The sequence below is a fragment of the Balaenoptera ricei genome, chromosome 2, assembly GCF_028023285.1.
Source record: "Balaenoptera ricei isolate mBalRic1 chromosome 2, mBalRic1.hap2, whole genome shotgun sequence".
NCBI lineage: Eukaryota > Metazoa > Chordata > Mammalia > Artiodactyla > Balaenopteridae > Balaenoptera > Balaenoptera ricei.
In genome coordinates this window covers 104,924,779-104,937,524 of record NC_082640.1, presented here as the reverse complement: position 1 = coordinate 104,937,524, position 12,746 = coordinate 104,924,779, and the positions used below count along the sequence as shown (strand labels likewise).

Sequence of the window (12,746 nt, the reverse complement as noted above, 5' to 3'; positions counted from 1 at the left end):
CTGGGGCAGGCGGCAGCTGGGAGCTGAGGCTCGGGCTTCAGATGTCAGACCCCAGGGAGAGGACTGGGGTTGGCTGCGTGAATACAGCCTGAAGGGGGCTAGTGCACCACAGCTAGCTGGGAGGGAGTCCGGGAAAATGTCTGGAACTGCCTAAGAGGCAAGAGACCATTGTTTCAGGGTGCACGAGGAGAGGGGATTGAGAGCACCGCCTAAACAAGCTCTGAGACTGGCATGAGCCGCAGCTATCAGCAAGGATGACAGAGACAGGCATGAGCCGCTAAGGCTGCTGCTGCAGCCACCAAGAAGCCTGTGTACAAGCACAGGTCACTATGCACACCTCCCCGTCCCGGGAGCCTGTGCAGCCCGCCACTGCCAGAGTCCCGTGACCCAGGGACAACTTCCCCAGGAGAACACACGGTACGCCTCAGGCTGTTGCAACGTCATGCTGGCCTCTGCTGCCGCAGGCTCACCCCGCATTCGATACCCCTCCCTCCCCCCATGCCTGAGTGAGCCAGAGCCCCCTAATCAGCTGCTACTTTAACCCCGTCCTGTCTGGGCAGGGAATAGATGCCCTCAGGTGACCTACATGCACAGGCGGGGCCAAATCCAAAGCTGGATCCCAGGAGCTGGGCGAACAAAGAAGAGAAAGGGAAATCTCTCCCAGCAGCCTCAGGGGCAGCGGATTAAATCTCCACAATCAAACTGATGTGCCCTGCTTCTGTGGAATACCTGAAGAGACAACAAATCATCCCAAAACTGAGGTGGTGGACTTTGGGGGCAACTGTAGACTTGGGGTTGGCTTTCTGCATCTAATTTGTTTCTGGTTTTATGTTTATCTTAGTTTAGTATTTACAGCTTACTATCACTGGTACATTAGTTTATTGATTTGGCTGCTCTCTTCCTTTTTTTTTTAATATATATATTTTTTTCCTTTTTCTCCTTTTGTGAGTATGTATCTGTAGGCTTCTTTGTGTGATTTTGTCTGTATAGCTTTGTCTTTACCATTTGTCCTAAGGTTCTGTCTGTCCGGTTTTTTTGTTTGTTTGTTTGTTTTACTATAAGTTTTAGCACTTGTAATCATTGGTGGATTTGTTTCTTGGTTTGGTGGCTCTCTCTTCCTTTTTTTTTTTAATTACTTTTTTATTTTTTATTTTTAATAATTTTTTTGTTTTTTATTTTAATAACTTTATTTTATTTTTTTATCTTTCTTTCTTTCTTTTGCTACCTTTTCTTCTGAGCCGTGTGGCTGACAGAGTCTGGTGCTCCAGCCGGGTGTCAGGCCTGAGCTTCTGAGGTGGGAGAGCCAAGTTCAGGACATTGGCCCACCAGAGACCTCCCAGTCCCACATAATATCAAAAGGCAAAAGCTTTCTCAGAGATCTCCATCTCAATGCTAAGACCCAGCTCCACTCAACGACCAGCAAGCTACAGTGCTGGACGCCCTATGTCAAACAACTAGCAAGACAGGAACACAACCCCACCCATTAGCAGAGAGTCTGCCTAAAATCATACTAAGTTCACAGACACCTCAAAACACACCACGAGACACGGTCCTGCCCACCAGAAAAACAAGATCCAGTCTCATCCACCAGAACACAGGCACGAGTACCCTCCACCAGGAAGCCCACACAACCCACTGAACCAACCTTACCCACTGGGCGCAGACACCAAAAACAACGGGAACTACAAACCTGAAGCCTGCAAAAAGGAGACCCCAAACACAGTAAGTTAAGCAAAATGAGAAGACAGAGAAATACACGGTAGATGACGGAGCAAGGTAAAAACCCACCAGACCAAACAAATGAAGAGGAAATAGGCAGTCTACCTGAAAAAGAATTCACAGTAATGATAGTAAACATGATCCAAAATCTTGGAAACAGAAAGGAGAAAATACAAGAAATGTTTAACAAGGACCTAGAAGAACTAAAGAGCAAACAAACAATGATGAACAACACAATAAATGAAATTAAAAATTCTCTAGAAGGAATCAATAGCAGAATAACTGAGGCATAAGAACGGATAAGTGACCTGGAAGACAAAATAGTGGAAATAACTACCACAGAGCAGAATAAAGAAAAAAGAATGAAAAGAATTGAGGGCAGTCTTAGACACCTCTGGGACAACATTAAACGCACCGACATTCGAATTATAGGGGTCCCAGAAGAAGAGAAAAAGAAAGGGACTGAGAAAATGTTTGAAGAGATTATAGTTGAAAACTTCCCTATTATGGGAAAGGAAATAGTCAATCAAGTCCAGGAAGCACAGAGAGTCCCATACAGGATAAATCCAAGGAGAAACACACCAAGACACATATTATCAAACTATCAAAAATGAAATACAAACTATCAAACTATCAAAATCAAACTATCAAAAAATTAAATACAAAGAAAAAATATTAAAAGCAGCAAGGGAAAACTATCAAAAATTAAACTATCAAAAATTAAATACAAAGTATCAAAAACCAAACTATCAAAAATTAAATAAAAAGAAAAAATATTAAAAGCAGCAAGGGAAAAACAACAAATAACATACAAAGGAATCCACATAAGGTTAACAGTTGATGTTTCAGCAGTAACTCTGCAACCAGAAGGGAGTGGCAGGACATATTTAAAGTGACGAAAGAGAAAAACCTACAGCCAAGATTACTCTATCCAGCAAAGATCTCAATCAGATTTGACAGAGAAATTAAAACCTTTAGAGACAAGCAAAAGCTAAGAGAATTCAGCACCACCAAACCAGCTTTACAACAAATGCCAAAGGAACTTCTCTAGGCAGGAAACACAAGAGAAAGAAAAGACCTACGATAACAAACCCAAAACAATTACGAAAATGGTAACAGGAACATACATATCGATAACTACCTTAAATGTAACTGGATTAAATGCTCCAACCAATAGACACAGACTGGCTGAATGGATACAAAAACAAGACCCGTATATATGCTCTTTACAAGAGACCCATTTCAGACCTAGGGACACATACAGACTGAAAGTGAGGGGATGGAAAAAGATATTCCATGCAAATAGAAATCAAAAGAAAGCTGGAGTAGCAATTCTCATATCAGACAAAATAGACTTTAAAACAAAGACAATTACAAGAGACAAAGAAGGACACTACATAATGATCAAGGGATCAAATCAAGAATATATAACAATTGTAAATACTTATGCACCCAACATAGGAGTACCTCAATATATAAGGCAAATACTAACAGCCATAAAAGGGGAAATTGACAGTAACACAATCATGGTAGGGGACTTTAACACCCCACTTTCACCAATGGACAGATCATCCAAAATGAAAATAAATAAGGAAACACAAGCTTTAAATGATACATTAAACAAGATGGACTTAATTGATATTTACAGGACATTCCATCCAAAAACAACAGAATACACTTTCTTCTCAAGTGCTCATGGAACATTCTCCAGGATAGATCATATCTTGGGTCACAAGTCAAGCCTTGGTAAATTTAAGAAAATTGAAATCGTATCAAGTATCTTTTCTGACCACAATGCTATGCGAGTAGATATCAATTACAGAAAAAAAATCTGTAAAAAATACAAACACATGGAGGATAAACAATACACTACTTAATAACCAAGAGATCACTGAAGAAATCAAAGAGGAAATCAAAAGATACCCAGAAACAAATGACAATGAAAACACGATGACCCAAAACCTATGGGATTCAGCAAAAGCAGTTCTAAGGGGGAAGATTATAGCAATACAATCCTCCCTCAAGAAACAAGAAACATCTCAAATAAACAACCTAACCTTGCACCTAAAGCAATTAGAGAAAGAAGAACAAAAAAACCCCAAAGTTAGCAGAAGGAAAGAAATCATAAAGATCAGATCAGAAATAAATGAAAAAGAAATGAAGGAAACAATAGCAAAGATCAATAAAACTAAAAGCTGGTTCTTTGAGAAGATAAACAAAATTGATAAACCATTAGCCAGACTCATCAAGAAAAAAAGGGAGAAGACCCAAATCAACAGAATTAGAAATGAAAAAGGGGAAGTAACAACTGACACTGCAGAAATACAAAGGATCGTGAGAGATTACTACAAGCAACTCTGTGCCAATAAAATGGACAACCTGGAAGAAATGGACAAATTCTTAGAAATGCACAACCTTCTGAGACTGAACCAGGAAGAAATAGAAAGTATGAATAAACCAATCACAAGCACTGAAATTGAAACTGTGATTCAAAATCTTCCAACAAAGAAAATCCCAGTACCAGATGGCTTCACAGGAGAATTCTATCAAACATTTAGAGAAGAGCTAACACCTATCCTTCTCAAACTCTTCCAAAATACAGCAGAAGGAGGAACACTCCCAAACTCATTCTACGAGGCCACCATCACCCTGATACCAAAACTAGACAAAGATGTCACAAAAAAAGAAAACTACAGACCAATACCACTGATGAACATAGATGCAAAAATCCTCAACAAAATACTAGTAAACAGAATCTAACAGCACATTAAAGGAATCATACACCATGATCAAGTGGGGTTTATCCCAGGAATGCAAGGACTCTTCAATATACGCAAATCAATCAATGTGATACATCATATTAACAAATTTAAGGAGAAAAACCATACGATCATTTCAATAGATACAGAGAAAGCTTTTGACAAAATTCAACACCCATTTATGATAAAAACCCTCCAGAAAGTAGGCATAGAGGGAACTTACCTCAACATAATAAAGGCCATATATGACATACCCACAGCCAACATCGTCCTCAATGGTGAAAAACTGAAACCATTTCCACTAAGATCAGGAACAAGACAAGGTTACCCACTGTCACCACTAATATTCAACCTAGTTTTGGAAGTTTTAGCCACAGCAATCAGAGAAGAACAAGAAATAACAGGAATCCAAATCGAAAAAGAAGAAGTAAAACTGTCACTGTTTGCAGATGACATGATACTATACATACAGAATCCTAAAGATGCTACCAGAAAACTACTAGAGCTAATCAATGAATTTGGTAAAGTAGCAGGATACAAAATTAATGCACAGAAATCTCTTGCATTCCTACACACTAATGATGAAAAATCCGAAAGTGATTTTTCAGATCACTTTTGAAACCATTTCTTGCAATAGTTTCAAAAACCTGAAACCATTGGAACAAAAAAGAATAAAATACCTAGGAATAAACTTACCTAAGGAGACAAAAGACCTGTATGCAGAAAATTATAAGACACTGATGAAAGAGAGATGATACAAATAGATGGAGAGATATACCATGTTCTTGGATTGGAAGAATCAACATTGTGAAAATGACTCTACTACCCAAAGCAATCTACAGATTCAATGCAATCCCTATCAAACTACCAATGGCATTTTCCACAGAACTAGAACAAAAAATTTCACAATTTGTATGGAAACACAGAAGACCCCGAATAGCCAAAGCAATCTTGAGAAAGAAAAACGGAGCTGGAGGAATCAGGCTCCCAGACTTCAGACTGTACTACAAAGCTACAGTAATCAAGAGAGTATGGTACTGGCACAAAAACAGACACACACATATGGTCACCTTATCTTTGATAAAGGAGGCAAGAATATACAATGGAGAAAAGACAGCCTCTTCAATAAGTGGTTCTGGGAAAGCTGGACAGCTACATGTAAAAGAATGAAATTAGAACACTCCCTAACACCATACACAAAAGTAAACTCAAAATGGATTAAAGACCTAAATGTAAGGCCAGACACTATCAAACTCTTAGAGGAAAACTCAGGCAGAACACGCTATGACATAAATCACAGCAAGATCCTTTTAGACCCACCTCCTAGAGAAATGGAAATAAAAACAAAAATAAACAAATAAAACCTAATGAAACTTAAAAGGTTTCCCACAGCAAAGGAAACCATAAACAAAGCGATAAGACAACCCTCAGAATGGGAGGAAATATTTGCAAATGAAACAACTGACAAAGGATTAATGTCCAAAATTTACAAGCAGCTCATGCAGCTCAATATCAAAAAAACAAACAACTCAATCCAAAAACAGGCAGAAGACCTAAATAGACATTTCTCCAAAGAAGATATACAGATTGCCAACAAACATATGAAAGGATGCTCAACATCACTAATCATTAGAGAAATGCCAATCAAAACTACAATGAGGTATCACCTCACACTGGTCACAATGGCCATCATCAAAAAATTTACAAACAATTAATGCTGACAAAAAGAATAAAATATCTAGGAATAAACCTACCTAAGGAGACAAAAGACCTGTATGCAGAAAATTATAGGACACTGATGAAAGAAATTAAAGATGATACAAATAGATGGAGAGATATACCATGTTCTTGGATTGGAAGAATCAACATTGTGAAAATGACTCTACTACCCAAAGCAATCTACAGATTCAATGCAATCCCTATCAAACTACCACTGGCATTTTTCACAGAACTAGAACAAAAAATTTCACAATTTGTATGGAAACACAAAAGACCCTGAATAGCCAAAGCAATCTTGAGAACGAAAAATGGAGCTGGAGGAATCAGGCTCCTGGACTTCAGACTATATTACAAAGCTACAGTAATCAAGACAGTTTGGTATTGGCACAAAAACAGAAATATAGATCAATGGAACAGGATAGAAAGCCCAGAGATAAACCCACGCACATATGGTCACCTTATCTTTGATAAAGGAGGCAAGCATATACAGTAGAGAAAAGACAGCCTCTTCAATAAGTGGTGCTGGGAAAATTGGACAGGTACATGTAAAAGTATGAAATTAGAACACTCCCTGACACCATACACAAAAATAAACTCAAAATGGATTAAAGACCTAAGTGTAAGGGCAGACACTATCAAACTCTTAGAGGAAAACATAGGCAGAACACTCTATGACATAAATCGCAGCAAGATCCTTTTTGACCCAGCTCCTAGAGAAATGGAAATAAAAACACAAATAAACAAATGGGACCTAATGAAACTTAAAAGCTTTTGCACAGCAAAGGAAACCATAAACAAGACCAAAAGGCAACCCTCAGAATGGGAGAAAATATTTGCACATGAAGCAACAGACAAAGGATTAATCTCCAAGATTTACAAGCAGCTCATGCAGCTCAATAACAAAAAAACAAACAACCCAATCCAAAAATGGGCAGAAGACCTAAATAGACATTTCTCCAAAGAAGATATACAGATTGCCAACAGACACATGAAAGAATGCTCAACATCATTAATCATTAGAGAAATGCAAATCAAAACTACAATGAGGTATCATCTCACACCGGTCAGAATGGCCATCATCAAAAAATCTAGAAACAATAAATGCTGGAGAGGGTGTGGAGAAAAGGGAACACTCTTGCACTGTTGGTGGGAATGTAAATTGATACAGCCACTATGGAGAACAGTATGGAGGTTCCTTAAAAAACTACAAATAGAACTACCATACAACCCAGCAATACCACTACTGGGCATATACCCTGAGAAAACCATAATTCAAAAAGAGTCATGTACCAAAATGTTCATTGCAGCTCTATTTACAATAGCCAGGACATGGAAGCAACCTAAGTGTCCATCATCGGATGAATGGATAAAGAAGATGTGGCACATATATACAATGGAATATTACTCAGCCATAAAAAGAAATGAAATGGAGGTATTTGTAATGAGGTGGATGGAGTTAGAGTCTGTCATACAGAGTGAAGTAAGTCAGAAAGAGAAAAACAAATACAGTATGCTAACACATATATATGGAATCTAAGGAAAGAAAAAAAAAGGTCATGAAGAACCTAGTGGCAAGACGGGAATAAAGACACAGACCTACTAGAGAATGGACTTGAGGATATGAGGAGGGGGAGGGGTGAGATGTGACAGGATGAGAGAGTGCCATGGACATATATACACTACCAAATGTAAAATAGATAGCTAGTGGGAAGCAGCCACATAGCACAGGGAGAGCAGCTCGGTGCTTTGTGTCCACCTAGAGGGGTGGGATAGGGAGGGTGGGAGGGAGGGAGATGCAAGAGGGAAGAGATATGGGAACATATGTATATGTATAACTGATTCACTTTGTTATAAAGCAGAAACTAACACACCATTGTAAAGCAATTATACTTCAATAAAGATGTTTAAAAAAAAAAACACAATATATAGGGAATGTTTGGCCCTGCTCTAAAAAAAAAAAAACAATTAATGCTGGAGAGGGTGTGGAGAAAAGGGAACCCTCTTGCACTGTTGGTGGGAATGTAAATTGATACAGCCACTATGGAGAACAGTATGGAGGTTCCCTTAAAAACTAAAAATAGAACTACCATACGACCCAGCAATCCCACTACTGGGCATATACCCTGAGAAAACCATGATTCAAAAAGAGTCATGTACCACAATGTTCACTGCCACTCTATTTACAATAGCCAGTACATGGAACCAACCTAAGTGTTCATCGACAGATGAATGGATAAAGAAGATGTGGCACATATATACAATGGAATATTACTCGGCCATATAAAGAAATGAAATTGAGTATTTGTAGTGAGGTGGGTGGATCTAGAGTCTGTCATACAGAGTGAAGTAAGTCAGAAAGAGAAAAACAAATACCGTATGCTAACAGAAATATATGGAATCAAAAAAAAAATGGTTCTGAAGAACCTAGGGGCAGGACAGGAATATAGATGCAGATGTACAGAATGTACTTGAGGACACGGGAAGGGGGAAGGGTAAGCTGGGACGAAGTGAGAGAGTGGCATGGACATATATACACTACCAAATGTAAAATAGATAGCTAGTGGGAAGCAGCCACATAGCACAGGGAGAGCAGCTCGGTGCTTTGTGTCCACCTAGGGAGGGTGGGAGGGAGATGCAAGAGGGAGGAGATATGGGAATATATGTTTATGTATAGCTGATTCACTTTGTTATACAGCAGAAACTAACACACCATTGTAAAGCAATTATACTCCAATAAAGGTGTTAAAAAAAATAATAATAATATCCACAAAATAATTTGCCATGTTTTCATTTTTGGCTTGAAAATTCAATGTGCAATGCTGGTTTTAGTTAGAAATGAGGAAATGCCAACAGGAAATTGAATGAAACCTCAAAATATACTCTTTTTTGCATACAAGAAGCACTAATTATTTCTTTTCAACAACTATGATGTTACATTTCTGTTTCTGCAGCCAGTGGGAGTCCCAAAATGCAGTTTTCTCTTTTCTCTAAATATACTGTTTCACACAAAAATATATAATATCAGTATGTAACAACTAAGTAATGTACTGGTTTTCCCTTTTATTATTTTTTAAATATTTTATTTAAACCATAAATGTGAACTCTGAAAATGTGACGTAGATGACAATGACCACAGTCATACTTTATCTGAAGTCCTAATGGCTAGACAAATCTCTAAATTCTCTGTCTCTCTTTCAGGAATAACATTTGATGGTCATGAAAAAGACATTTTCTATCTTTAGGACCATTATCCAGCTTTGAGATCTCAGCGACCCTTGATATCTAACAACAATAACAACAACAACAACAAAAATCAGCTGTAACACAAAAAGAACAAAGAATATCCCTGAACAATTTTACTCCCCCATCCTGGCTTCCTCCTTTTGGGAAGTGGCACCCAATAACATAAATAAACTAGCAGCATACCTGTTGATGTGTCAAAGTCCTGGGGTATATTTGGGTAGGGACAGAAATTCCAATTCTCTGTCTTCCAAGAACTCTGATCCCAATCCAGAAAACAGTGGTTCCCACTACCACCATATTGCTGTGTAAAGGGCTCAGAGGCAGCTGTGCCTGGCCCTTAGGAACATAATTTAAGGAAGCTGCGATGGCTCCGTAAGGTTCCATCACGACCAAACTTTCTTTGGAACATCTTAACACTGCTCCTTTCCCCTGAAGTACCTTCAACTGACCCAAAGCCAGATCCCTAATCTTCAATTGACAGGTTGGAGAAAAGACTGACTATAAAGCAGAATTATTACCTATAGACTACTGATATTATTTAAATCTTCTTAAAAACCAGGAAAATCACATGCATCTAATATTGTACAGAAAATGATTTGGTGATATGTTTACAAAACTGGTAGAGGGTTAGTGGAATAACAAAAGACCAGCCATTTTCTCTTCAGGCAAAAACTACCACCCAACCCCAAACTAGATCCCACGAAGTACTGAAATATAAGGGGGAGAAAGGAATTTTACTGCTCCCAAGCTGTAGTTACCCTTCCGTTTTTCTTCACCCTCTGTTAGCTTTGTAAAAGAATATTTGAGGGAACTGTCAAGAAAGGAAACATACTCATTTCAAAGTTCTCACAGGAGACAAGTTATCAACAGAGTGAGCTTCACTGTTTGCTGGTAAATCAAAGGAGCTAGAAGAATGTACCAGAGTAAGGGACAGGTGACTGCCATTGCTAACACCTAGAACCAAAGGAACAAAGAGAAGTAAAGCTCTCAAAGGACTAAGCAGTGCTGTATCTATTCTCTTCCCTCTCCTCTCTCCTGATCATGATCAAGAATTAGCTTATACCATAAAGATATAACAATATTAAAATAAATATTTCACCCTGTCTCAGCAAATTACCAACTGAAAAAGAAATGAATAGAAAGTGGACATTGGCACTGTTGTAGAAATCACTATCACTGCAGTTGCAGTCACGGAAAAGGCAATTGGGAAGAAACCTCTTTAGTTAACAAGCAGATTGTCATATTATGTGAACTAGCTTTAGCACACATAAACCTGAACAGCCTATGGGCTCTTGAGTTAAACATACCTCATCATTCTGATGTTCAGGTCTTGGAGAAGAGCTGGAACTTGTTGGGTAAACAGCAGCAAGTTCTTGGAGTTTTGTATCAATTTCAGCAAGCTGCTGATGCTGGGTGACTGCAGGTGTGTATCCTTCTCCCGGGACCAGCCAGCCAGACTGATCTCCCTAAAAGGAAACAAGGGTCACCAGGTCATTCTTATGTTACATTTTTTTTTCCAAAATATACCTTTCAGACCGCTACATCAGTGCTCCTCACAAAAACAAATAAAAAGCAAAACAAAACAAATATAAAAAAAGAACAGAATTAACTTGGGATAGTGCAAGAAAAAAAATTAAATAGTTTAAGGATTCATTATCTGCCAACTCTGCGTAAAGTATCTGCTTACATTTTGTGGGCGTTCTACCCTACGGAATAACTCTCTTAGCCTCACAGTCTGGGTCTCATAACATTCTCATTTCTCCACTCTGAAAAAAGTGGTTTGTGACATGCTGAATAAGGAAGAAATCATGTTTACCCTATAACGGACATGTTATTTTCAAAATTTGTCCCTGAAAAGTAACATAGAGTCGGTTGTTTGGGTTTCATGATCATAACTGGTCATCTAGGGACTTCACTGGTGGTCCTGTGGCTAAGACTCCACACTCCCAATGCAGGGGGCCCGGGTTCGATCTCTGGTCAGGGAACTAGATCCCGCATGCCGCAACTAAAGATCCCGCGTGCCACAACTTAGACCCGATGCAGCCGAATAAATAATATTTGAAAAAAAAACTGGTCATCTAACTCGTTATTGAACTAACATTAGTTCCTTAACAGGTTAAAAGCCATTCATAACATTCATTCAAAAACCTCGTACTGAGTGCCTGCTATGGGGAGGCGTTACACTGGGCACTGGTGATTCAATATGAATCTCACACGTTCCTGCCCTCAGGAGTTCTCAGTCTCTTGACAGCAAAGATTTTAACAAGGTGTGAAAAGTGCTGGTAAACCCAGGGCTCCATGGGCACCAGGGAGGGTCAACTAACCTCTGTTAACAGGAAGGGGCAAGGAGAAAACGTGTTTGGAGAATGCTTCCTAAAGGAAATAATCTTAGTAGCATCTTAGAGAAACAACACAATCGGCTGTGCACTTTAAAACTGGAGCAGGGGGGGAGGAGAGAAGATGGCGGAAGAGTAAGACGCGGAGATCACCTTCCTTCCCACAGATACAGTAGAAATACATCTACACGTGGAACTGCTCCTACAGAACACCCACTGAACACTGGCAGAAAACGTCAGACCTCCCAAAAGGCAAGAAACTCCCCCCGTACTTGGGTAGGGCAAAAGAAAAAAGAAATAACAGAGACAAAAGAATAGGGACGGCACCTGCACCAGTGGGAGGGAGCTGTGAAGGAGGAAAGATTTCCACGCACTAGGAAGCCCCTTCGCGGGCAGAGACTGCGGGTGGCAGAGGGGGGAAGCTTCGGAGCCACGGAGGAGAGCGCAGCCACAGGGGTGTGGAGGGCAAAGCGGAGAGATTCCCGCACTTCCCGCACGGAGGCTCGGCGCTGACCAGCACTCACCAGCCCGAGAGGCTTGTCTGCTCAGCCGCCGGGGCGGGCGGGGCTGGGAGCTGAGGCTCGGGCTTCGGTCGGGTCGCAGGGAGAGGACTGGGGTTGGCGGCGTGAACACAGCCTGAAGGGGTTAGCGCACCACAGCTAGCCGGGAGGGAGTCCGGGAAAAAGTCTGCAGCTGCCGAAGAGGCAAGAGACTTTTTCTTCCCTGTTTCCTGGTGCGCGAGGAGAGGGGATTCAGAGCGCCGCCTAAACGAACTTCAGAGACGGGCGCGAGCCGCGGCTAACAGCGCGGATCCCACAGCAACAGGGGCGCAGAGGGAAAAGCGGAGAGATTCCCGCACAGAGGCTCGGCGCCGAGCAGCGCTCACCAGCCCGAGAGGCTTGTCTGCTCACCCGCCGGGGCGGGCGGGGGCTGGGAGCGGAGGCTCGGGCTTCGGTCGGATCGCAGGGAG

At 40.4% G+C, this 12,746-nt stretch overlaps 1 protein-coding gene across 2 annotated transcripts in view; it reads right to left on the bottom strand.

The window, feature by feature from the left end:
* Window positions 1-12,746, bottom strand: part of GPR176 (G protein-coupled receptor 176) — a 341,317-nt gene that overhangs the window by 139,167 nt on the left and 189,404 nt on the right. For both annotated transcript variants that reach the window (XM_059913664.1, XM_059913665.1), the window contains exon 12: window positions 10,748-10,906. In XM_059913664.1, coding sequence (XP_059769647.1) covers window positions 10,748-10,906 — 159 coding nt within the window. The remainder of the gene's footprint in view (window positions 1-10,747; window positions 10,907-12,746) is intronic.